The sequence below is a fragment of the Numenius arquata genome, chromosome Z (assembly GCF_964106895.1).
Source record: "Numenius arquata chromosome Z, bNumArq3.hap1.1, whole genome shotgun sequence".
In the NCBI taxonomy this organism is placed as follows: Eukaryota; Metazoa; Chordata; class Aves; order Charadriiformes; family Scolopacidae; genus Numenius; species Numenius arquata.
In genome coordinates this window covers 23,291,395-23,317,576 of record NC_133616.1, presented here as the reverse complement: position 1 = coordinate 23,317,576, position 26,182 = coordinate 23,291,395, and the positions used below count along the sequence as shown (strand labels likewise).

Sequence of the window (26,182 nt, the reverse complement as noted above, 5' to 3'; positions counted from 1 at the left end):
ACAAAAAGGGGAGGTACTTCTTGCAGCAGACAGAAGGATGTAAATGTAAACAATGTTATAAGAGACTGAATAAGTACTTTGATGGGAGCTCTATTAAGTACCACAAAATAGATGAATCACATCAACTCTGACAGTCCCCTGAGCTGAAAGTAGATGGAGGCTGGAAGATTACTCAGGTCAACATTATGCTTGCTCTGCTTTTATTCTCTGTTGGGCATCCAGTGATGGCTAATGTTGGTGACAGCATAGAGGGTTAGAGGAATATCTGGTCCAATTCAGCATTGCCATTCTTAATTTCTTAAAGAGTAACAGACAAACAATGAGTACACAGGATGCTAATCAGGCCTAATATCCTGGAAGTAAATCTGTTCTGGAAATTGGAAATCACATATTAACCTTTTGACAGCAGGAACTGAGCTTAGATGTGGATCATCCTTCAGTAGATCATGACTACTTTTACTTTTTCCTTTCATGCTCTGTTAAAAGAAGAAAAGAAAACAAAAGAAAAAAGGTATTATAAAACTTCGGTGTTTGAGAGAATAGACGGTGAAAAAGGATAATGGTAAGAAAAAGACAACTTGTTTCTCATTAGCTTAAGCCTAACCAGTAAGTACAAACACTTTTAACACCAGAAGAACAGACGAAGTGTTCCAGAAAGAGGTGCATCAAACTGACCACATAGATTAAAACAGTATTTTTGCAATAGCAATGCACTTAATTTTAAAGGAAAGAGGAAAAAAAATAAAAAAAACCAAAGAGATTGTTTAATCATCACAATCTTTATACATCATAAAGATACGTGGTCTAGCACTATATATTTAAGTGAATGAAGAACTTGACTTTCCCATAATGGCATACAACAATGCAATACATATCAATTGGTAGGACACTAATTAGACCACTAGGGGGAAAAAAAAAAAAAGAAAGAAAATAACAACTTGTAAATCTAAGGCCACATAAGATATTCAGGCAGAAAGGGTGCAGTAAGAAAGCATTCCCTGTGCTAATCCAGAAACTACACTTAGATTTCAGACTGAAATCAGACTAAAAATCTCTTTTACAGAAAGAGTCTGTATTGTGACCTGAATGTCTCTACTTCAGTTGGATTTTATAATCCTTTCAGGAAGACAGTAGTTGTGTGGATAATAAAATCTTAATTATTTAAACACAACTTCAATTTCTTATTATGTAGAAAAAAAAGACTAACATATTCAGCAACATGAAGAATTACTTCCTTCAACAAGTAATTTGTGTGTGCGATCAGGAGCTAGACAAAATATAAGACAAGTGCTTATCACCTTTGTAAACTGCTTGAAACAAATACAATTAAGCGAGCAGTTTGGACACTGGAAGCTTCAGTTTAAACACTAATCAACACCCAGTGGGGGTCCCACTGTCAGGTCCCTAATGCCTTAGTGGACATTATTAGTGCGCTAATAGCCTTAGTGGCCTTTCCCTGGAGATCCTCTCCCTATGAGCACCATTTCATCTCAGGCCTGACAATCCACTTGCTGCCTGAGCTATGTCAGAGGTGTACCTGTGTTCCGGATGGGCCTGTTGGTCCCACATCATTGACTTGTCTCCAGCCCTGCCTTCTGTCCCATCTCTTGCCACTTCTGACTGCGCTCTTTAAATGGGGACCTTGGTCTTTGTTATTGCTTGCCACGTCTAGGACTGTTGACGGACCCTATTACCAGGAACGTATTTTGCCTGCTGTATCTAGACCTTGTGGATTATGCCCCTGTTGGTGAGTGCACTGCCTGTGCTGAAACCACTCTTGCCTTCTCACTCACCCTCCCTCAGGCAGCCAGTCTGCTCTTGCCTCTCCTCGACACAAACTTCCCTAATCCTGTGATCTCTGCCTTCTGTAACCTCCTGGGGCACACAAATTTTCTAAGATTCATACTCTCTATAACATAACCATTTAGAGACTCTCCTGATACAGAAGACACAATTTGACCTCTAACATTTAAAAGACACCAATGGCCCTAAACTCTTGCTTAATCTCTTTTTGAAAGTATTTACGCTTCTCACTTCAGTCATGTTCTGTGGCATAAATGTTGAAAACTTCAATCCCAAAAGGAAAAAATACTTTTTCTTTGTATATTTATTTGCTTATTTCTCTTTGTGTCTTAACTTTCACATTGTAAGAAATAGGGAATAATAATTCTCATCTTTCTCTCCCTCTCTTCCTTTTATTTTATTTTAAAGTTACCATGATCCACATCCCCAGTTATCCTTCTTGCCCTTCTCTGTACAGTCTCAGGAATGAGTCTGGTAATGCACTGCAGTAAAAGCAAAATATATTTCCTCACTTAGACTAGGCCAGAGTATAATATTGGTCATAATGGGGAAGATGGAGAAAAGACTTATGGAGGCAATCTTAAATTCAGTACTCACTTGCCTAATATGATGCGACTGAGACAAGAATTCTTATTTTTCATATGTAAGCATGAAATCAATAAATACCATAAAAATTTCATCCTGATATATGGTGTTTTCATTTACTCTTTGGATAATTTTATCCTCAGCCTCACTGCTCTAAAAATTAATAAAAAAATGTTCCCTTTTACCAGATCTGTTAAAGGATTCCTCAGCTTCTTGCAGACTTTCCTCTCAACATCAATCCTTAAAACATACCCTTCTTACTTTGAAACAAGCAAGACTTACTGTATCTAGCAAACAAAAAAAAGTTCACAGATTCTGAATTTGTAGATGTCAAAGAATCCCATTATTAACTTTGACCTTCAATTTTTCTTATCAAAAGCAGAGAATGAAAGTTGGTGCTGAAGTTCACATATTTTATCAACTTAATCAAGATTAAGATAATGCCCAGAACTATAGAGATACTATCTAGACCTATTAGAAACAAGCAATGAGAGTTGGGAAAAAAAGTTTCATTCCATTGTAAGGAATTAATAGAAAGTTTTCATAAACAGTTGATTTGGTTATTTTCCTAGCTACAGCTAGTCCAGAATTTAGTCAGGACAGATATAAGAATGAGATTTTAAGACTGATTTGAAGACAGCATGACAACACTGAAACGGGACTTGTCATGGAAAAGGTTTTCTATTTAGACAATTTTAAACTCTATTGTATTTGGTGTGACAGGGAAGAACATCAAAGCAACTGAGTTAAATATAATATTAAAACCCAGACACATACCAATAGCAGAACAGCACATGAGCATGTTAAGTTAAACAATTTAGTCTGACTGGTAAGTTGAAACAAGAAAGAACAATAGTTAAAACTAACTGTTACAATAAACCTTTACTATCATCCTGACTGACACCATTAATATTGTTCATCATTATTCATTGTTTTCTTTTGTATTTTAACTAAATCTTAAGGGCTGAGGATCATTTTTTCACTTACGTGGCACAGGACTCAGCACCACATAGAATCATAGAATCATAGAATGGTTATAGTTGGAAGGGACCTTAAAGATCATCTCGTTCCAAACCCCCTGCCATGGGCAGGGACACCTCCCACTAGACCAGGTTGCTCAAAGCCCCATCCAGCCTGGCCTTGAACACTTCCAGGGATGGGGCATCCACAACTTCCCTGGGCAACCTGCTCCAGTGCCTCACCACCCTCACAGTAAAGAATTTCCTCCTAACATCTAATCTAAATCTCCCCTCTACATAGTCTGATCACTAACTGAAGCAGGTAGGTACCTGAACCATACAAATAAGTAAGAAAGCTTTCAGCTCTAGAGAAATAATTTGGTCAGCAGTGGAAATGAGAATGACAACTTGTTAAAGATATTTTTAAACTAACCTTATTTAAGAGGCAAAGTCAGGCTAGGAAATGTCAGATCAACTATCTCTGCAACCCTAATTTTGTGAACGTGGACAATTCACAATAGTGCAATATTTAATTCTGATAATGCACTATTTTCACCCCAAAAATTCCACTTGATTGTGCACACAGAATGGATATACATAAGAAAATGGAGCTAAGAATGCACTGGCAATGAACAAGTTGATCTATTTCAAATCTCAAGCATTTTACCGCCAAATCACACTCTTATAACTAAGGAGGTGAAGAAGAAGAAAGTTGCTATCACCTCGATGAATTTTAAACAGTAGACATACATCTGCACTATGAAATATGAAGTTTTTTGTTTATGGAAATGTAAAAGTATCACGCAGTAACTGAAAGCACCTTTAAAGTTAGAAAATTTAAAAACCTCTGTTTTTTCAACATGTTAAAATAGCAGAAGATAAAAATTGAAGTAATTTCTAGTACTACTGTTCAAAACTCCAACATAAAAAGAACAAGATGAAGAACTTTAAAGCTTTTACAAATATGCAAACTAAGGCAAATTTAAGTTGAAAAGAAAAAAGAGGATGATTTGGGAAGGTACCTGACTAACTCTATTGACTTCCTCCTCTTCTTCTTCAGCTTCTTCCCCAAAGGAAAGCAGGTTAAAATTTCTTTAAGAGAGAAAACACATTTTCTAGTACAACTTGAAATACTGTTTCATTAACATTCCATAAACTTTAAACATATTACTTTCATACTGTATGCAATTTATCAAAAAGCTTTTTGTTCTGCTAAATGTTCCAATTTCAAACAACTACAACACGGTTTTGCAATAAACCATGAATATTTCAAGAAACATGTTCTATTCTATTCCTGCGACAAAACAATCAGCATAGCTAAGCATCACTAAGAAAATGGTAAGACGGAATTTAAGAAATTCTGCCTTGACTAACTTTCACAGACTCTTAAATGCTGACAGCTCTGAAAACAGAGAAGTTGCTTTTTTTTCATTTTTTTTTCTTCTAACAGAGCAACACTGAAGTACAAAACACAAAATTTTCAAGATATGGCAGCTCAGAAAGGCATCAAGTGCCCACAAATTCACAGAATGTAATTAAAAGAAATAATAATGAACTTTTATATTTTTTTTTCAAAAGTAATTGTTTACACTATGTTGAAACCAGTCACCTGCAACATGTTGTATTTCTGTCCAACAGAACTGACAGCATATACACACTTTAGATTTCCTATTACTTTTCATGGCATGCTTATGACTATCAAATTTCTTTCACAGAGCCTGAAATTTCCTATGTCAAAATGCCTGCCTTTTGCTAAGTTGTTTAGTGGGAGAGAAGTGGTAGCTGATAAAATAAGTTCAAAACCCTCAAATAACTGAGCTATGACCTTATTACTAGTATGTATTAACCTCGGTGTCATCTCAGCCACAAAAGCACAATTACACATTCTTGCCCATGGGAAAGGTTTAAGCTACCTTTTACCTCTCTTTCGCAACAAACTACCAGCAAACATGAAACAGTTACAGCTCAGCTGATGCACAGTAAACACTTCGGTCACATCAACTAGATTTGTAGGATCTCTTCAGAAACAGGGAAGAAAGGTTTGCTAAGATTAGGGACCATTCCTGTGCATTTTGGTAAAGCCTTGTGTTTTAAAAGCAGAAATAGAAAATTACCCAGCTGCAAATTAAAGGTGAAAGAAAATTAACCACCACTTAAGTTGCATATATTTACTTTGTGCCTTTTACTTTGGACTTTTTCATTTCTTCTTCTGGTTTCTCCTTCTTCTGCTTTCTACTTGGTCTTGGAACAATATCATCAAAAGGATTAAACAAAACCTGTTAAAAAAGCATTATTTTAGACACATCTTTAATAAGCACTTTGTTATAATTAAATCATTCACTATTTTAATATATATAAAAAGACATGCCAAGTTCTTCTACTAGAACACAGTTTTCTGAACACTATGAACAAAATATTTTAAAACTTCAAATTTCAAACCAGAACATACTTACCTCACTACTTCTTATTTTGTGTGGACTGAGAGGTCTCTCTTCCTTGCCAACTTCTACTTCAGCCAGGCGCAACATGTTATATATTGTATCCCCTGTAACCTGTCAAATTTATGAAAAAGGTTTGAGAGTCCTTGCCTATAAATTTTGTTAACTATTCTGCAACATGCAAGGCAGCTATTATGTAAAGAATTTTCAAAATACAAATGATACAGAAATACTGTAAGCAAGTAAGATTTCTAAAAGACAGCAAGTACAAGGTACAAAGATTGGCATTTCTTAAATTTAACAGCTGAAATAGTTTAAAAGTTGAAGGAATACAGGTAGCTTGACATGCATTTTGAGAGCATACAGAGGAGAAGATGTCAAATTCTTACTCTGAGCTGTGAAAGAGGAAAATGAAAGACAATGTGAAATTTAAAAAATAGTTGCTTTTCTTTCAAGTAAATCAGAAAAGTGCCAAATTCATCTTATGTTGTTCCTTTTCTCAATTCTTCTTGAGTAATTAGAATTTACAAACAGAGTTTTCCAACTCTGTATTAGATGAACTGATTAATAAGACAGAACCATAATAATATTAGGATTATTCAAAGGAAGCACAACACGAAAATATAACTTAGAAGAACAACAACAGCAAACTAGGTAATTATGGGAACAACCCATAGAAGCATTTCTACCAGACATGGGAAACAGGGAACGGAAACAGCTTAGAAAGCAGTGAAATAAATTTCGAATGTACGTAACAGCAAACACCACTAAAATAGCCTTTGAATACAGAGGAGATTCTGTCAAACTCAAACAGGGACTCTAGTCTGTGTAGCAAACCTTTCCAAAGATCGTGTGCTTGTTATTAAGTTCATCTGCACGACCCAGCGTAAAGAAAAATTGACTCCCGTTATCATGGGGCCCAGCATTTGCCATAGCAACGAGTCCTCTTCGATTAAATCGCAGTCGTGAGTGGAACTCGTCCTGGCAAAGACAGAAGAGAAATGAACACAATTTATGTAAGTATCTGTATATTCCACTTCCTTAGCAGGTTATTTGCATCAATATGCACACACAGAAAATATGCTCTTTATTTTTTTTTAAATTCAGACAGTAAAAAAACCAAAGTATTTTGAAACTACATGCCACAGTTGTATTTAAAACCTGTTTTCAGCAGAAAAGATCAAAGAAAACTTTTAGTAAAAGTTTTTTCTTCTTAGTGCCGACAATAATGCAACAAGTGAACAAGCTTCTTTCAGAACAAAGCATAAACACATAACCAACAAACATCGAAAGACAAAAATTACAAACTACTATATCAAAAACAGAAAGACACAATTTAATAAAAACTCTAAGTTTTGTCATGTTAACTTTCTCTTTTTTCAGTTATTGCCTCCTAAGCAATTGTTACTCATTACTTTTGTTGGAATTTATTATCCTCCAAATATTAAAAAAATCCAAAGCATTTCTAAAAGTAACTGCATTTCATATATTTCTCATAAAACTAGTACTCTTGTTAACCACTGTATTCAGGGGAAAAAATCCTAATTTGTGTAAAGTAATTATAACGTCAGTAACAGGTTTAATTGTACAGTATTGCAAAAATCCATAGGAAGAACATTTTCTCGACCATAAGTAAAAAGAACAGGACTACTTTCAAAGCAAGGTGAAAGCGATGATTAATATATTAATACCATGGTAGTATCACAATTCTAAATGCTGCAATACTGAGATATCACTAATTTTAAGCAGCGATGCTATTACAATATTGGTAATATTTGCTTTGCTCTCTGCTCAGGTACAACCCCTTCTACAAACTTCACGTTTCTGTGATAGGTATGAATCTACACTAGCAGCAGGGAGACAGAAGACCCAGAGACAGGCTATGCAGCTTCAGTCATGAGTTAAGGTGCCTGCCCCATCTAAAATAAAACAATTGGGCAGAAAGAACACAGCTGCTGTGTGTGTCACTTCACTCAGGATCTGAGCCTCCTGGTTAAGAGATGAGCCATGCTGGTATCAACAACACCAATGAACGCATATACAACATTGAGACCTTTGCTAGATGAGATACAATGTGCATAAACAATGTACAATTCTGCATCTGAGTTTCCCACATATCAACACCAACTCTTCACTTGCTCCCCTCCCTATTTTTCCTTGTGAAATTCATGCTAGTATACATTATACACGCTGGTGTACATTATACATTTATCATAATATCAGGACAGCTAGATTAAGAACTCCCAGTTCAAAAAGGCATACTCAAAAATACTGAAGTAACATGTGAAAGCAATTACCGTACATGTATAATGTTGCATTTCTAATACAAGATTTGTTTTCTCACAATCTAACACAGTAGGAAGAACAACTGATCAAAATAACCAAAAATTAATGCAGAAGAGATACAGATACGTACTTTGAAAGGAGCTCCATAGATTGAATCTCCACCTGATCCAGTACCAGTGGGATCACCTCCCTGTACTATAAAGCCAGGCACTACTCTGTGAAATATTGTGTTATTGTAATACTCTAAAAAAAAAAAAAAAAAAAGAAGAGGATGTTAAATACATGTAAGTGGTTTAAAAAACTCAAACTTTCATACAAATTATGCAGAGATGTCTAGAGACTGAATTTCCAGAAAGCAAGTACTGTAACTGGATTCTGCTATTTCCACTGGGTTCCCTCCTCTTCCACTGTCTTGCTCAGTGTGACTGTATCTCAGCTACAAAGTATCGATGATGACATTTATGAAGAAAAAATAAAAATGTGGTATCATATGTTTCTGTTGCAAAAGATTGCACACCACAAACAAGATGACATTGATTAATTATTTTCTTTTCAGATTTTATGTTTTATCACTGGAATGATACTACCAACATACATCAATGTAAACGGAAAGCTAAAACTACTATGCTGTCCCAGGCAACGTCTCACATACACCATTAGCCATACCCACACACCAAAAGATTAGCATTTTCAATCACCAGCATGGAACACAAGTGTCACCTCTTTCACCACCTACACTGTGCGCAAACTGATTCCGTGATTTTCAGAGAATTAAATATTTTGCTCCGTAAGTTAGCCTCTTCCTCCTACCTATCTATCTATCAGATAAGGGTGATGAGATCATAAGAAAACAAAAGGAATGAAAACTTTACTTGACATATTTCTGGTTGATTTTTTTTTAAAGAAATAAAAATAAATCTGCAGCATGCTGCAAGGCAAAGCAGGAGCTGCAAATGTTACAGCATAGCTAGATGTATTAATGGATGGTTTTATGCTAGGATACTCAGAAGAGTATTTATTATATGAAGCATAGGATTCTACACAGCAGTCAGACAAACTCAGAAAGGAGATAAAGCACAGTTCTTTAACACTGAGGATAACTGAACTCTTAGGACTTACCAAGGGCTAAGAAATTGATTTACCATTGCAAAAGATCTCTACATCTCCACATTGACAGTAAGAACACTGAACAGGCTGGAACCGTGCTGGAGGCACAAATCCCAGACTGCTATTTTTCCTTAACGGAGGAGGGCTAAAAGAACTCTTAGCCACTCTATAAATGCATAAATGGGATAATAGCAGCAGCTAGAACATAAAGGCACCAACCAAGTCCTTCACAAATTCTTGTTACTGTTTTTCCAATAGGAAGCTTCTCATTCTGGTACTCACTAATTCAATAACGAGCATTACAGAGCTTCCATCAAAAAAAGCTACAGCAAATGAAACATGAGAAGCACTCAAGAAAAAAAAGAAAAGGTAGTAAAGATGGTAGTAAAGAAATAAGAATTTTGGAGGATGTTCAATATTGCATCATTGCCATTTCAAACATACATTAAAGAAGTAGTTATAATTTGTAGAGGCTTGCTGAAAATAAGCCTTCCCACGTCTTTGACATACAACTTCTAACAAATACTGTCATCTGCTACATTTGAGAAAACAATCTAAAATTTTTATTTTTTTTCAACCAGCTTCCTTTATAACCTTGAAAAACATTGTCTGTTAGTTAATATTTTCTAAGTACAAATAAATTAATTAACTATTAAAGTTAAAACATAGTTATGACCTCTATTTTACAAAACAAAAGGCACAAAGATTGCATATGAAAAAATTTCAACAACTCCTATCCCATTCAGTCATTACCTTCCATACAAAGCTGGATGAAATTTCGACATGCCTTTGGTGCTTCTTTTGACCATAATTCTATATCTATATCTCCTGCTGTTGTTCTCAGCAAAACCTATAAAAATACAGATAAATACACCATTAGTTTTATTGTAACCTAGTCACCGATCAAAGAATATCATTGCTGGGTTAAAAAAATAGTTCTGAATACATTAAATTAGTAAGAGTAATAGACATTCAAATGTGCCAGGTAGCTACTGCTAGTTCTAGATAGTACTGTCAGAACCTAACATACAGTTCTGACCTGATAGGTATAATAAGGCTTAAAGGCCAACGACTAGGTATCTGACACATGACAGAAACTTAGATACCCTTTATCACTTCCATAATGAAACAACATTAAAAAAAAAAAAAAAAGGCATATAGAATCATAGAATGGTTTTGGTTGGAAGGGACCTTAAAGATCATTTAGTTCCAATCCCCCTGCCATGGGCAGGGACACCTCCCACTAGAGCAGGTTGCTCAAAGCCTCATCCAGCCTGGTCTTGAACACTTCCAGGGATGGGGCATCCACAACTTCTCTGGGTCTCACACGTTCCAGTGCCTCACCACCCTCAAATTGAAAAAATTCCTTCCTGATATCTAATCTAAATCTACCCTCTTCAAGTTTGAAGACATTACCCTTCGTCCTATCACTACATGCCCTTGCAAACCTCTCCTACAAGTAATGCCACTAAATTCAGTATGAGATCATAAAAAAATTAAGAACCTAAGATATAGTCAAGAACAGAGGAAATTAAGCGCTTCAAGGTATGTATCCACGCAGCACGTCATGCTTTGACTCAGCTAGTGTCTGTAAGGGCTATATCACCTCAAACCGACTTTAATCAAGCCAGCACCACCACCCAGAAACCACCGCCACAGGCATACAGTGCATGTTCTCCTCACCTGTCCCCCCACCCCTTGCAACACACCGTTTCTTCACACACCCCCCCCCATGCAAAAGCAGCCTCACTGCACACACCCACACCCTGCAGAGTGTGCACCCCCCTCGCCTGCAGAGCCCCCACGGAGCACATGGTTTCCTCACCCGCGTTCCCCGAGGGGCGCACACCCCGCTCAGCAGCAGCTTCCCGCCCGCCCTCCTACCGTGGGCAGCCCCCTCACCGACGCTGCCGTACAGCTCGCCTCCAACCGACGGACTGGCCGGGCCGGGCCTGCCCTGCCCCTGGCCCGCCGCAGCCCCTGCCCCCGGCGCGCCTCACCTTGCCGTTGGTGGGGGGCTCCTGGATGTAGATGTTGCTCATGGTCGGGAAAGAAAGGTCCCGGCAGGTCACCGACCGACCAGGCTCGACGCGCGGCTACGCTTTGCCTCCAACACTTCCTACTGCCCCGAACCTCCCGCCATCTTGGGCGCCTCTGCAGCCCAGGGAGGTGGGGAGGAGGTTGCCCAAGCCAGGAGGAAGAACAAGGGATAAGTCCTCGTTAGGAATTTCTACGGGAGTCAATGAGGAATACATTGCTTTCGGAAAGATCTGGATGCTTCTCCAGGCGCCTGCATCCCCAGCCCATGGTTCCCGCCGGGGACTGAAGTCCCGCGTCCCCCCTGTAAGTGGCACGGTCCGAGAGTGCTCCGGGAAAAGCCTTCCGGCGGGGAGAGGTGCCGATGCAGGCCCGGGCCGGGGCCGGCGAGGAGGGTGGCGGGAGGCGCCATGGCTTTGCCGGGTAAGGCGTCGCCAGCCGGGTTCGCGGGGAGAGAAGCGGTAATGGCCGGCTGGCCCCAGGGCCGGCGTGTGGGGAAGGGGAAACAAGCGGTGGGTTGATGGAAAATTACGCGGGGAGAGCGCCGGTCTCAGCGGGCGGCGTAAGGCGGGGGAGGGCGGCCGGGCCGCGCGTCTCCGCGGGGCGGCCGGTGGAGAAGCGTTTCTGGTGTCTGGACGGCCCGTTTGCTAAAGCAATGGGCGTTGGGGCAGAGGGAGAGAGGGAAGGAGGGAGACGGGCGGGGGGGGGTCAGGGCAGCTGTCGATGAGCGCAGCCGTGCCTTCGCGCCCTTCTAGGCCTGCGGGGCCTCTCCCCGCCTTCTGGATGAGGGATAGCCAAGTGCTACGTTCCTGTCGTCAGTTGGTATCAACCATCTTCTTTAAGGGTAGATCCAAAGGATGGTTGTGGTCGGACTTGGTTTTCCTCCTCGTCTTTTACTCTGGGGTACCGTTTGTGTCCTCCTAGGTTATTGTTGAGAAGGATGGTGAGGCAGGGCAGGGAGAAGCGGTTGTGCTATTTGCAAGGTTTATTTGGATCTGTGTTAGCCAAATATATAGCCGTTGCTTCATAATTTTTTCTTGATCCTGATACATGAGGAGTGTTTGGAGAACAGCTGAGGAAGCCTGAGCTTTGGTAAGCTGCTTCTCTGAAGAGAAGACATAACAACCTTGCTGCCATTCTAGAAAGGGTTCTTGAGGAAGACAGCTCATGTTTGCATTCAAAGGTTTCCAAAGCTTTTTTTGCAGCCTTGTGCTCCACTGAATGAATGAGGTCCTTCGTGATGGTTGTTGCTGTGTTGTTTGTTAATTTTCTTGAGGAATAACATCTGGGAAGAAGGGAATGCAAAAAGGAAGCATCTAGTAATTTGTTTGCTTTTAATTATCTGAAACCCTGCTTCTAACATTATTAGTTTAAGCCAAAAATAATACTAAAATATCAGTCTTGGGAATTTGGTGGAGTATTTAGTGACAGTATTCTTGTTATCTGCTGAGTGTTTCTGTTGGGAATCCTGACAAATGGCACCTGCACGTGTTACGGGAGATTTTGTACATGACTGTACTGACCTCCCTTGCATGCAATACCAAATCTTTCTTTACTTAGAGGTCAGTTACACAGTAGGACTAAAGTTTACTGATTATTTCAGAAAGCTGAGACAAAGTAGGGAGCCTGGGTGGTATTGCTTTTTAGTCCTAAGGTGTAGGGAGCAAGCAGATGCTGTTTTGAGTATTTCTTTGACATGACATTGCAAGATACAGGTATACTTTTGTTCTCTGCTTCCTTACACTTTCTTTCATGTTCCCTGATTCCTTACCTCTCATGGATTTCCCTCAAAAGATAAACAAGCACAGAAACACTGCTGAGTTTGTAGACCTCAAAGGGCACATGCAATACTGAGGTTTTGGGATCCACAGAAAACCATGTGTCATAGTGGAATGTATCTTTATTGCTTAGCTTTCCAGTACTTTTTGGCGCATAGACCAGTGAGTTGTCTAAGTTCTCAAGTTAGTTTTTCAACCTGGGGTTTGAAGGTTTCTCTGGTATTTTGAGTAGAATTTTCTAAAGACAGTACTTGTCTCAGTAAGTTTAAATTCATGGAGCAAATGTACCCATTTTCTGGTTCTGTAATTTCTGTCATGGATTTCTCGTTATGTTTGCTTATATATTTATTTATTTAAATAAATTACCTAGTTATTCTGAAAACTATATATATAGCTGTTAAAGTTACTGTTTTTTTCATACTGTATTCAGTTGGAAGATAGAAGGGCACCCTTTGATTTTGGAAATTCAGTTATGACTTTCATTATGAATAAGCTCAGAAGATTAAAAATAAGACTGTTCTATTTTGGGGGGACGGATCTCTGGGGTTTCTCTTTTTTGGGGTCACATCCTACTATGCCTGTTTAACTTTACTGTGGGCTCAGATGGGAAAATCAGACACTTTCTATACCTAAAATTTGCACTATTCTGTTCCTCCTTCCTGCATAGCATCTACGGACTTTTCTGTTACTCTCTTCATTCCCCATCTGCTTTCTTGCACCCATTAATTCTTTGTATTTGGTGCCATGTTGCCTGGAGTCAGAATCATTTAACTATTTAGTTTTTGGTTTTTTTTTTAATTGCTTCTGTCTTTCTTTTTTTCCCTTTTCAGGAGTGATTGTTTATCTCTTTTTCTTTTCTTTTTTTTTTTTTTTTTTTAAATTACCTTTTTAAGACAGTTCTTGTAATTAAAATATAAATTATTTCAGAGTTTCCATTGAATGTCTGTCAACATCCATGCACTGCTGGAATACAAGTACACTTGTAGTGCACAGCTATGGATCACTGGAATGTAAGATAGCTATTGTATTCATACTGTAACTAAACAAATGCATAAGCTGTAAGAGAAGTGGAATAATTATTAAAATTATAATGGAAAGGTCATAATAAATGAGGATTTGGCAGTAGGTTAAGTGAAACTGAATGATCCATAGCAGCAAATTTGTTCTGATAGATTACTGCACAGAAAAGTGACCTTAGAAATGCACTGTTTTGCTTTGCTTTAAGTTTTTTTAAGATATCTCTGAGGATTGATCACTCCTGACGTGTATTGAAATTATCAAGGCAGATTTAAAAGAAACTTGAGAGTTCTGTTTAGCAACACCTAATCGGTGAAATTTTCTCTTTCAGGTGGAAATAAGGATAACATCAGAGCAGGATGCAAGAAGTGTGGATATCGTAAGTCTGTAATAAGCAATATGAAGTTACAGTGTTTTCTTCAATTTATGATTTGAAACTGCCTTTTGAGGCAGTTTCTCTCATAGTTCTCTTATAGTTTCTCCCTCCCTTGATGATGGCGGTCCAGAGAACTTCTTGCCGTGGTGCTGGACCCTGGTAGCACTCCCAGAGCCGTTGCAGTCGCAGTGTCTGACATTTGCTCTCCACTGCTGCGAGTGCGCAGCTTCCTACTGATAGAATTGGCTGAATATAATTCTTTTATATCTTATATCAGTATCAGGATCGCTACTGGTTCTTTAGTATTATTGTGAATTATTTAGTCCTATCCTATTAAACCTTTTCATATTTCAACTCTTGTGTTTCCTTGTTTTCCCCAGTTCCCCTTCCCAAGTGGGGAGGGGTAATCGGGTGATAGAATGATTGTCTGAATGACAATAAATTATTATGGGTTTCTCAAACCATAACAAATATCTACTGAGATTAACATTCTGAGTCTCACTGCAAACCTGGGCAGGCATTTCAGCTCAAATTAAGTCCAATCTGTTTTAAAATTATTTTTTATTTTAAATCTGTATGATCTCCTACGGTAAGAAAACATACTTCTTTGTGCATTCTACATTTCAAGAAACATTTATTTTTGTTACTTAGAAGATCTGTAGTTAACATTTAGCTAATGCTTTGCATTATGCTCTGATAATATGAGCATGTTTGTGGCTGCTCTCCTGATGGAGACAGGTCTTAGATTTAATGTGTTAATCACTAACTCTTATTTTTATAATGGTGGAGGGGTGGACACTGGATTTGCAGTGAATTGTGTTGAACTTTGCCGAGTGATTTAATCTATTTTTTTGTGAGCATTACGTGGTGTGAGGAGGGGAAACAAGTTTGCTTCATTCTTTCACTGTAGACTTTGTCTCCAACAAATTTTGTCAATTAATTGCTCTGTGTATTTGTTCTTCCAATGGAACATGGATATCAATAAGATTTAGTGCTTCATTTCTACATGCAGTAAGTATCAGAAGCTTTCTGAAAGAGAAGGAAGCTTGTGGTCAAATCACACAACTTGTATTTATGTTCCTAAATGCTCTGTCTTCAAGGTGTAGGTATTTTGAAATGAAGATGAGTTTTTCAATTACTACTTGGATTCCTCTGTCTTTAGCCTAGCCTTTTTTCACTTCTCAAAACTGAATAATACTAAAATAGATGTTCTTTAGTATCTGATATTGTTTTGGTAAATTGTAATTTTTCTTCCTGTTTTGTTCAGCTGGTCATCTGACATTCGAATGTCGAAACTTCCTCCGAGTAGATCCTCAAAGAGATATTGTTTTAGATGTCAGCAGCACTAGCAGCGAAGACAGCGAGGAAGAAGAACTACAGAGATTGCAAGCCATGCGTGAAAAAAAGAGTAAGGCATTTTGCTTTTTGTTTTTTTCTTAAAGAGTAAATTGGATAATGATCTTCCGAAGTACTGGAACTCTCATTTTATCCTTTTTGATGCCTACTGCTAATTCTTTTAGCCTGTGCTTTAAAAGTAGCTCTTTTACTTCATGTGTTCAGACTTCAGAGATTTGGTACAGCCACTTTTATTTAAAAATTTTTATTAAGTCCTCTCATAGGAAACTAATAATGTACCCACTTGGAAAATCTCAAAAAGGGCTCCTTTATAAAAAAGGTTGTAAGACTTACTAAGAAGCTGCTTAGGAGAAAATGATACGGATGTTCTGAGTTAATCTTTTGATTATGGCATGTAGTTTAAACATCTTGAAGTTGATAGTAACTCTTAAAACTATTGACAAATAGAACAGCTGAAATCCTCTCCAGTTTCTAAGTAGTGTTTTGACTGAAACAGCTAGTGAATTGAATTTAAGTGTTCATATTCGGAGAAGTACTGTGCTCTGTTTGGAAGGTCTGAGCATCAACTGTTTGTCAGAAAGAGAATGGATGGGTTATTTAGCGGATACTTGAGCTCATTTGAATTTGGACTCCAAAGAGACTGTTCCCCTATGTAAGAAGGGGAGGTTGTTTCACCATAACATGTCTTAAATGGATTAATGTTCTTCGCCTCTGCCCCTTGAAACATCATGTTTTGTTCTGTTGCTTCTCGAAACTCAACATTCAGTTCCTACTAAAGATGCTATTTAAGAAGGAGAAAGGATAGGCAGAAGCCTGTAATTTGCTGGAACACTTCAAAAGAAATGGATGGTCTGCTTGTCAGGAGTGCTAAATTCATACTGCAACAGTCCTTTCTTGGAACAAGTCTCTTTAAAAAAGCTTATTCCCACTTATTATGTACTTTTGAATGTAAGGGCGTTTTTTGGCCCTAAACTGATAGAAGATGCATGTCTGCAGGAAAAGCAGCAGTTTACTTGATCTTATAATATCCCTGTTTATTATATGCTCTTCCTCAAATGGTGACTGCTCTGTGTACTGTAAGGAGATATGTATCTCTAGCTGTCAATAATCTAGGAAGGATTTTGCCATTTTCAAGTGGCCTTGTCTTCTCAAGATTTTTGCATTGTTTGCACTTATAGTTAAGAAAACAGTGCAAAAATCTATACTACGTGCTTGTTCACACATTCTTGTTCATGGCTTTTAATTGCTCCAAAAGTATTTTGCTTTTTGCAACTCATATTGAATTCTTTCAAACTTCGCTCTAGAACATACCGACCAGTAGTTTCCATTTGTGGTAGCAAATGAATAACTGCACTACCATGTAGACTCTATGGAAAGTTATTTGTATGATAGAAATAAGATGAATGCTCAAAATTTGCTATGTGTTTTAAGGATAAATTGTAAAGCCAGTATTTTCCTGTTACCTGACATAGTAACATAGTATTTATGTAGTGGATTTTCATTTTGGAGAATTCAAAAATACATCTTGAGCTAGTATAGAAAATTCTAACGGTAGAAATTTCATCAGTGTATAAAAATATTGCTTGTAAGTGAAATATGATGATACTATACAATGCTATACAGTGTTAGTGCCAGAAACAAACATGACTGGATGAGGGATGACTCTTCTGCCAATTTTTGTAGCTAGTATATTGACAGTTAACTCGAGTTTATCTTAGTTATGGCATAGCTATTTGTGAAGTGTGAAATGAAGATATGTGAAAGTAATTCAGGTAAGCCTAAGGGAGTTGTTTTTTTTTTTTTTTTTTTTTTTTTAATGTTCTAGTTAAATGACCTGTTTTCAGCCTTGGGAAAGTCTTTTAAAATATGGAAGAATGGATATGAAATCTAAAGCTGATGTCACAACTTTTTTCTATGTTTTACAGGCCTCCCTTCATTTTTAGTGCTTAGATCAAACTCATTATAATGCAAATTGTATAAAATGTTCTGCTACTCTGCAAAATATTTCTGAAATTACTCTACTAGACAAGAACTTGGAGAAAGGAAAAGAAAAATTTTTAACAAGAATTTTGTAGTAACTTTACATTGCTATCAAAGCCACTCTTTTAATGCTGATCTTAATTCAGACCGGTGTTTTCTGAACTGTAATTTTTTATCCATAGATTTAAATGAGGAGGAAGAGAAAAAGAAACAAAAAAGAAAAAGCAAAGAAAAAACAAAATTAAAGAGACCAAGGAAAAGGTAACTATTGCACACCTATTTTAATTTCAAAACAGAACTTTAGAAGTATTTGTGATGTTTGGGTTGTTTCTCAGAAGACAATGCTTCTTTTGATGCAACTTTATTTGCAAGTACATTTTTGGTTTGAAACGTTTCCTGTTTTCCAGAGAGAACTTGTTTGTTCTCTAAATAATGGTATAGCCACAGGCTTTCTGCTGTGGAGTTAGGACCATGGAAGTGTAGGAAGGTCTAGCAAGCTGGAGGCCTGCAGGTCTGAGAAAGCAATGGCTCCCTCTGACTATCCAACACTAGGCAAGATGTGGTGGGAGAAAAGCAAAGAGTCAGGAGGGTTATGGGATTGGTCCCTGTCTTAGCTCACACGGAGAAGCCTCCCTGCAGTTCAGAGACCCAAAGATTCCCTGTTTGCATGCATGCACACACACATGCTCTGAGTAACATGTAACCACCAAAATGAACGTTTATGTAGTTTTACTTAGTCTGTGTTGAGTTCTAATGTTCCTGTTACTGTAAAAGGCTAAAAAAAGTGTTACTCCAGCCTCAAAGGAAAATCTCATAATATCCAAATTTATCATGAATCTGAGTTTTGGCCTGCTGACTTATTTATTTATTTATTTATTTATTTTTAGTTGAGACTATAGACTTCTTAGTCATTAGGACTGTTGATGAGACAGTATCCCTGGAACTGCACCGAGAACTAAGGAATGTATAATGTACTTGGAGACCACAATGAGATGGTTTTCAGAAATAAAGAAGCAGGATTTAGCACTGGCTGTATTGGCATTTTCCCCTTCCTTATTTACATAGTGTAGCTCTAGCTTACACTTATGAAGACAGTAAGAAAGAGTCAGTCTGCTGGCTGTAATCTTTACATGCAAGTAATTAATAGTTAATCATATAAACAATAGGACAAAACTGCCCTCTTGAGTATAATAATCGTGACTTTTCTTCTAATATCATCTTAATTCTTGTATATTTGTAATAGCTCATCACTGCTGGTTAGAGACCAATATAATCAGCTGCAAGAGCATCCAGATTTGTCATACCTGTTTCTCTTAGTTTTTTGCATGAGAGAAATATGTTAAGATTTGTCTGAAGGCATTACTGTACCATTGTTATTGATCATGTGATATTTTGAAAGCTGGAAGTTCTGTCTTATTGTCGTACTTACAGTTTTGTATCAGTCTGCACTCTTAGTCTTTTCCTTATTGAAGGTTGAGAAACATGCAACTTACCTATTCATAGAATCACTGAATGGTTAGTTGGAAGGGACCTTAAAGATCATTGAGTTCCAATCCCCCTGCCATGGGCAGGGACACCTCCCACTAGACCAGGTTGCTCAAAGTGCCATCCAGCCTGATCTTGAACACTTCCAGGGATGGGGCATCCACAACTTCCCCGGGCAACCTGTTCCAGTGCCTCACCACCCTCACAGTAAATAATTTCTTTCTAGTATCTAATCTAAATCTCCCCTTTTTCAATTTAAATCCCTTACCCACCCCTTACCTTATCATTACACTCCCTGATAAAGAGTCCCTCCCCATCTTTCTTGTACGCCCCCTTCAGGTACTGGAAGGCTGCTATAAGGTCTTCCAGGAGCCTTCTCCAGGCTGAGCAACCCCAGCTCTCTCAGCTTGTCTTCATAGGAGAGGTCCTCCTGCCCTCTCATCACTTTTGTGGCCCTCTGCTGGACCTGTTCCAATACGTCCATGTCCTTCCTGTGTTGAGGACTCCAGAGCTGGACACAGTACTCCACGTGGGGTCTCACGAGCGCAGAGTAGAGGGGCAGAATCACCTCCCTCGACCTGCTGGCCACACTTCTTTTGATGCAGCCCAGGATGGAATTGGCTTTCTGGGCTGCCAGTGCGCATTGCCAGCTCATGTTGAGTTTCTCATCCACCAACACTCCCAAGTCCTTCTCGTCAGGGCTGCTCTCCAGCCATTCTCCGCCCAACCTGTATTTATGCCTGGGATTGCCATGACCCAGGTGCAGGACCTCGCACTTGGCTTGGTTGAACTTCATGAGCCTTGCACCTCTCAAGCCTGTGCAGGTCCCTCTGGATGGCATCCCTTCCCTCTAGTGTGTCAACCATGCCACACAACTTGGTGTCATTGGCAAACTTGATGAGGGTGCACTCTGTCCCACTGTCCATGTCTCCAACAAAGATGTTAAACAGCACTGGTCCCAGTACCGACCCCTGAGGAGTACCACTTATCACTGGCTTCCATTTGGACATTGAGCCATTGACTGCAACCCTTTGAGTGCAACCATCTAGCCAGTTCCTTATCCACCAAGTGGTCCATCCATCAAATCCATGACTTTCCAATTTTGAGACCAGGATATCGTGTGGGACAGTGTCAAATGCTTTACATAAGTCCAGGCAGGTGATGTCTGTTGCTCTGACCTTGTCTACCAGTGCTGTGGCAATATTGTAAAAGGCCACCAAATTTGTCAGGCATGACTTGCCCTTGGTGAAGCCATGTTGATTGTCACCAATCATCTCCTTATTTTCCATGTGCCTTAGCAGTGATTCCAGGAGGATGTGCTCCGTGATCTTGCCGGGCACAGAGGTGAGACTGACTGGCCTGTAGTTCCCCGGGTCTTCCTTTTTTCCCTTTTTGAATATCAGGGTTATGTTTCCCCTTTTCCAGTCAGTGGGAACTTCACCAGATTGCCGTGACTTCTCAAACATAATGGAAAGCGGCTTACCAACTTCATCTGCCAGCTCCCTCAGGACCCGTGGATGGATTTCATCAGGTCCCATGGACGTATGCACCTTCAGGTTCCTTAGATGTTCCTGAACCTGATCTCCTACAGTGGGTGGTTCTTTGTTCTCAGAGCCCTGTTTTTGCCTTATGCGACTTGGGCAGTTTGGTTAGAGCCCTTGCCAGTGAAGACTGAGGCGAGAAAGTAATTCAGTAACTCAGCCTTCTCCGTATCCTGGGTGACCAGGTCTCCTGTTTCCTTCTGGAGAGGGCCCACATCTCTCCTAGTCTTGCCTTTATCCCTGGCATATCTGTAGAAGTTTTTCTTGTTATCCTTGATGTCCCTGGTCAGATTTCATTCTGTCTGGGCTTTAGCTTGCCTAATCTGGTTCCTGGCCACTTGGACAGTTTCTCTATATTCCACCCAGTCTAGCCGTCCTGGCTTCCACCCTCTGTAGGCCTCCTTTTTGTTTTTGAGCTTATCCAGGAGCTCCTTGTTTATCCTTGCAGGGCTCCTGGCTTTTTTGCCTGACTTCTTTTTTGGGATGCACATCTCCTGAGCTTGGAGGAGGTGATCCTGGAATACTAACCAGCTTTCTTGAGCCCATCTCCTCTCCAGTGCTTTTTCCCATGTTACCCTGCCAATCCAGTCCCTCAAGAGGCTAAAGTCTGCTCTCCTGTAGTTCATAGTAGTGAGCTTGCTGCAGACCCTCCTTGCTGCCCTAAGGATCTTGAATTCTACCATCTCGTGATCACGGCAGCCAAGGTTACCCTTGAGCTTGACATTCCCTGCTAGCCCCTCCTTGTTGGTAAGGATGAAGTCCAGCATGGCTCCTTTCCTCGTTGGCTCCTCTACCGTTTGAAGAAGAAAGTTGTCATCAACACATTCCAGGAATTTCCTGGATTCCTTGTGCCTTGCTGTGTTATCCCTCCAGCAGATATCAGGGTGGTTGAAGTCCCCCATGAGGACCGGGATCTGTAGCCATGATGCTGCTCCTATCTGTCTATAGAGGGCCTCATCCACCCTATTGCCCTGGTCAGGTGGTCTGTAGCAGACCCCTACTGAAACACCACCTGCGCCTCTGTTCCCTTTAATCTTGGCCCATAAGCTCTCTGTTGGGTCTTCATCCATCCCCAGGTGGAGCTCCGTGCACTCCAGTTGTTTGTTCATTGACATAGAGGGCAACACCCCCTCCTCCTCTCCCCTGCCTGTTCTTCCTGAAGAGTCTGTATCCTTCCATTCAAAGACTCCAATTGTAAGAGCCACCCCACCGTGTCTCTGTGATGCCAATAAGATCTTAGCCCTGGACGCATGCACACATCTTTAGCTCCTCTTGCTTGTTCCCCATGCTACGTGCATGACTTACTGGCTGGAGTGGCTGCATTTTCTCTGTGCTGCTCTTCAGGTGGTCTTCTTTTGAGGTGTTTTATCTGTGACTCCCCGATTCCTATTGCCTCAGGAGCCCCTGGCTCGTCCCCATAAGGCTTTGAGTGTGCTGCAGCCTACCCAGCACATCTCAGAGCAATAGGTTGAGGGCCTTTGCTAGTGATCCATCCCACAGATCTTGGAGCATCATCCCTTGGTTTCTCAAGAGCTAGCCAGATGATATCCCCCTCCCCCAACAAGCTTAGTTTAAAGCTCGGTCAATGAGCCCCGCTAGCTCATGAGCTAACACCTGCTTCCCCCTTTCAGAAAGATGAACCCCATCCAGTGCCAGCAATCATTGTGAATTAATCTGTATGATAAACATACTGCTTTTCGGGCACAATAGTCTAATTAGAAAAGTCGTTGTTCAGTTGAATACACCAACTGAGATTTTCAGTGATGAGCTTTCCAGTGGATGCTACTGTATGAATTCTACACCAAATTTTATTTGTGACGTTATATAAATGCCAAAATTGAAAAAAACGACATTTCTTTTGTGGCATTTTCCTTCTTTAATTACATATCAATCTGTATCTATCTCTTTTTTTGTTTTTACTAGATCTTCCTCATCAAGTGCAGCTGAAGAGGATGGGCAAAAGTCAAAAAAACAAAAATCACACAAAAAAGAAAGGGAAAAGGAAAAAAAGAATAAATCTAAGAAAGGAAAACATCGTAAAAAGGAGAAAAAGAAGAGACGAAAGGAAAAAAGTTCATCTTCTGATAGTTCAGACAGTTCTAGTAGTGACTGAGGTGCTGGCCTATTTTTGTGTTCATTTCTGCAGAGAATATGATTTTCTTTTCAAATCAAATTTATTTATGCTTTGCAATGCTGTTGTTTTAAAATGAGATATATATATTTTTAAGAAATCTATTTGCAAATATCAGTGCTTCAAATTATTAAATGAACCATTTGGTAAAAAATCTGCTCCTCTATTTCAAGTTTATTGATACTGAACCATGAAAGGTTAACTAGTATTTCACTCTTATTCTTAGTTCAGTTGTGATTGACTGTGTTTGGAATCCCTCACACTAGGATATGGTAAACTTTAGTTTGCAAGTCTTTGTGTAGAAAGATTTGGACTTAAATATGCTTAATGTCAGAGTGGTTAAATCAAATTTGGAAATTAAAGTGAGATTTTCTATTATGTTATTCTTTAAATAAATGTATGTTTTGCGTAACATTTTCTACTTACATTAATCAGTAAGTGCAAATACGAAATAGACTTTGGGTCCAGAGAAGGGAAAGAAGGAGCAATGAAACGCTGAAAGAGGTTGCTCCTTCAAAATTATCTTCTAAAATTGTTCTCATCACAGACTGTGAAACACAATTACTCGTTCTTTTGGCAGGATCACTGTGGGCAAGCTGAAAACAAACAAAAGCTATTCATTTATCAAAGTCCTTTCTTTCTGCCTAGGTTTTGTTCTTTTACAATCATAGCCATTTCATCTTTGACATAGATACAAAGTGCCACTTCGTAACATTAGATGACTGTCCAGCAAGATTGTTTCTGAAGTTCTAAGAACCATGTTAATACAGTATGTGGTGATTAATGCCTACATGAACCAAAACAGGAAATTCAAAGACTGACAATTGACAAGAATTGTGAAGCCTCCATTCATTCTAATAAAACTCCCATTGAAAAGTTAAAAACCAACCAACCAACCAAAACTCTTGCTGAATGTAAGCAATCTATCATGTTGAAGTCGGTAGCAAAATTTACCATTTGCTGTCAGGAGCAATGTTAAGTATATCAAAACTTTATAACTGTATTCTGGGGTATCCAATTTGTATCTTGTATTGTAGTAGGGTACAGGTTCAGGATAGACTGATACTTTTGAGTTGAGCAGATTTTAGTTGTCAAATCCTACCCCAGAAATGCCTGAACCTCAAAGTGCCTACATTTACAGCTTGTTGACAATGCTCTTCTTGCCTGTGGTTTCGGGGCTTTTTTGCGCTGAGACATAGACCTGCTTCCCCCTCAGCAGCTTGGCGTACAGCTGCAATCTAAGTCTTACGGGAGTCAAAGTATGAGGAAGAACACCACCTAAGCTTTCTTAAAAATAGTATCTATTGACTGTGTTTTCTACAGTGGGTTAGAGCATTGAGTCAGTAAAAAATGTTTTACGGTATTTTAATGGCTACTGCATTCATCCCGAAAGTGAGATATCTAGATCTAACTCTTTCTTTCAAACTTTTATGTCTCAGACCAGTACTCTTATCATTGGGCAACTTGTGCTATAGATGCTGTGCTAGGGAACATTAAAGATCAAAATACTCATGGAACCCACAGAACAAAGAGAAATAATCTGTAACCTTCTATGTAGGCCTTTTAGTAGAGGATGGGAAGAGTCCTTGCATCTGCTCTTTTTCTTACTGGCTTTGGCCCAATCTAATTTTTCATATCATGTATCGTGATTTCTGGGATGGGTTTGGGTAATATAACTGAAGAGAGACTGGACTCTTCAATTAGCTGATGCCTGTGCATAGTATAAAGAACATTTCTTTTGTAAGTACTAATTTAACAGATTTTGCTGTGCATCCAAGAGGTGGGACTAAAATTGAAAGAAAAATAAATTCTGAGTGATACAGTATTATTACACAGCTCTACAACTGAAGGGTTTTGTCTTCTTTTTTTTTCAGCAATAAATTGGGATGAAGAGTCATAGCTAAGAAGGCAATTATAGCTAGGAAAAATCGCAGTGTCTAACTATAAACTTGAAACAGACTGAGTAACCTTACGGGCTTGATCTTTAAGGACTTAAAAGCTGCTGAGATAATCAATGCATATTGAACTCTGTATTTACTCAATGCTTTTATACAAAGCAACAAGCAAAACAACAAAGCAAATTGTAGCTGCAGATAGACTCCAAGAAGTATCATGAATAATGAATCTGACACGGTGCTTGTTGTCTGTTTCATACAATAATCAGTTCCAGGAACTTCTAAGGTGCATTTTCAGCAGTTCATCTTTGCAGTTCCTCACGTCTTCTCTCCCCGTTCAAAAAAGGGCGCAATCTATATGTATGCAGATATGTATGTATGCAATGTCAGATATCACAAACCTTCTAACTGACCTGATTATTCAGTAGTGCCCTGCAGTCTCCACAGTAGAGCGAGCAGTAAAGCTGTTAGGAAGTAGTTCTGACACTGCCATGTCTTGGGCACTTGTCTTAACTTGTCAAAATTACGGTACATTAGAGACTCTTTTAGGCAAAAGCATGCATTTGGTGCCTCTCACCACAATTCCTCTGCCTCAAGGCAGAGAAGGACATTAATGGAGAGACTAAGCTACCAATCACAATAAATACAAACAAGGATAGGAAGAAAAAAGCATGCCAAAAATACTTCTGTAATAAAAATGCCAGAACATTGAAACTCTTCCCAAGAAAATCTAGTATAATAGTCATGAGATTAGGGGATAAAGAAGAATACAAGATGAGGTGGTGGTAGCAAAAAATAAACAATTGCAGAAAGGGTACAAGAATGAAGAAAGCAAAGGGACTAGTGAAATGCAAGTACAATGGTGGAAAACTTATAAGCAGTCTAAACCAATGATTATTTAGTACAGGAAAATCCTTTCCTATCAAGAATATGATATATTTCTATGTTAAAAAAAAAAAAAAAAAAAAAAAGAAGATAAATGATTTGAGAAAGAAGATCATAGGGAAATGTTTGTCTAGAAATGCAAATATTCTAAAATAATGTAGTTTAAATAACAGCAATAAAGGAGAAAAGTCTGTAATAGAAAGAGGCTATTTAGTAGAGTTCATTTATACTCTAGCATAGTATTCAAAATGTGACTAACTTGTTTACAGTTTTCTGTGTGAGCTAAATATTTGTGCCACTGAGAAGGTATACAGTTGAGAAGAATGATTAATCCTTATTTATCTGTATTGCATATAAATAACCCTGAGGCTTTAACTTAGTGTAATAGTTTATAAAATATCTTGGCAGAATCTTGACCATCAGAGAATTTCAACGAAGAATTAAGTTGAGCTGTAAAAAACACACTGTATAATAGCAGTGTATGAATATTGCCTTTTGTCCCTGTGCGCTTTAAAGCTTAGAA

At 38.9% G+C, this 26,182-nt stretch overlaps 2 protein-coding genes across 3 annotated transcripts in view; one reads left to right on the top strand and one right to left on the bottom strand.

Annotated features, from left to right (window-relative positions):
- CWC27 (CWC27 spliceosome associated cyclophilin) overlaps nucleotides 1–11,543 on the bottom strand; it is a 116,536-nt gene extending 104,993 nt beyond the window's left edge. For both annotated transcript variants that reach the window (XM_074166896.1, XM_074166897.1), the window contains exons 1-8: nucleotides 11,179–11,543; nucleotides 9,932–10,028; nucleotides 8,202–8,314; nucleotides 6,623–6,766; nucleotides 5,801–5,899; nucleotides 5,520–5,623; nucleotides 4,370–4,439; nucleotides 397–476 (exon numbers count right to left, since the gene is read on the bottom strand). In XM_074166896.1, coding sequence (XP_074022997.1) covers nucleotides 397–476; nucleotides 4,370–4,439; nucleotides 5,520–5,623; nucleotides 5,801–5,899; nucleotides 6,623–6,766; nucleotides 8,202–8,314; nucleotides 9,932–10,028; nucleotides 11,179–11,220 — 749 coding nt within the window. In that variant the 5' untranslated portion in view covers nucleotides 11,221–11,543. The remainder of the gene's footprint in view (nucleotides 1–396; nucleotides 477–4,369; nucleotides 4,440–5,519; nucleotides 5,624–5,800; nucleotides 5,900–6,622; nucleotides 6,767–8,201; nucleotides 8,315–9,931; nucleotides 10,029–11,178) is intronic.
- Nucleotides 11,544–11,568: 25 nt separating this feature from the next.
- On the top strand, nucleotides 11,569–24,718 carry SREK1IP1 (SREK1 interacting protein 1). Its single transcript, XM_074166898.1, has 5 exons — nucleotides 11,569–11,638; nucleotides 14,342–14,389; nucleotides 15,654–15,794; nucleotides 17,905–17,983; nucleotides 22,672–24,718. Exons 1-5 carry the CDS (start codon nucleotides 11,626–11,628, stop codon nucleotides 22,859–22,861), a joined length of 471 nt encoding a protein of 156 aa, XP_074022999.1. The 5' UTR covers nucleotides 11,569–11,625; the 3' UTR covers nucleotides 22,862–24,718.
- The last annotated feature ends 1,464 nt before the right edge of the window (nucleotides 24,719–26,182 follow it).

Bases quoted from the DNA above. Each gene is read 5' to 3' on its own strand.
- SREK1IP1 (XM_074166898.1), top strand. The intron at 14,390-15,653 runs GTAAGTCTGTAA...TGTTTTGTTCAG, and splicing joins ATGCAAGAAGTGTGGATATC to CTGGTCATCTGACATTCGAA. The intron at 15,795-17,904 runs GTAAGGCATTTT...TTTTATCCATAG, and splicing joins AGCCATGCGTGAAAAAAAGA to ATTTAAATGAGGAGGAAGAG.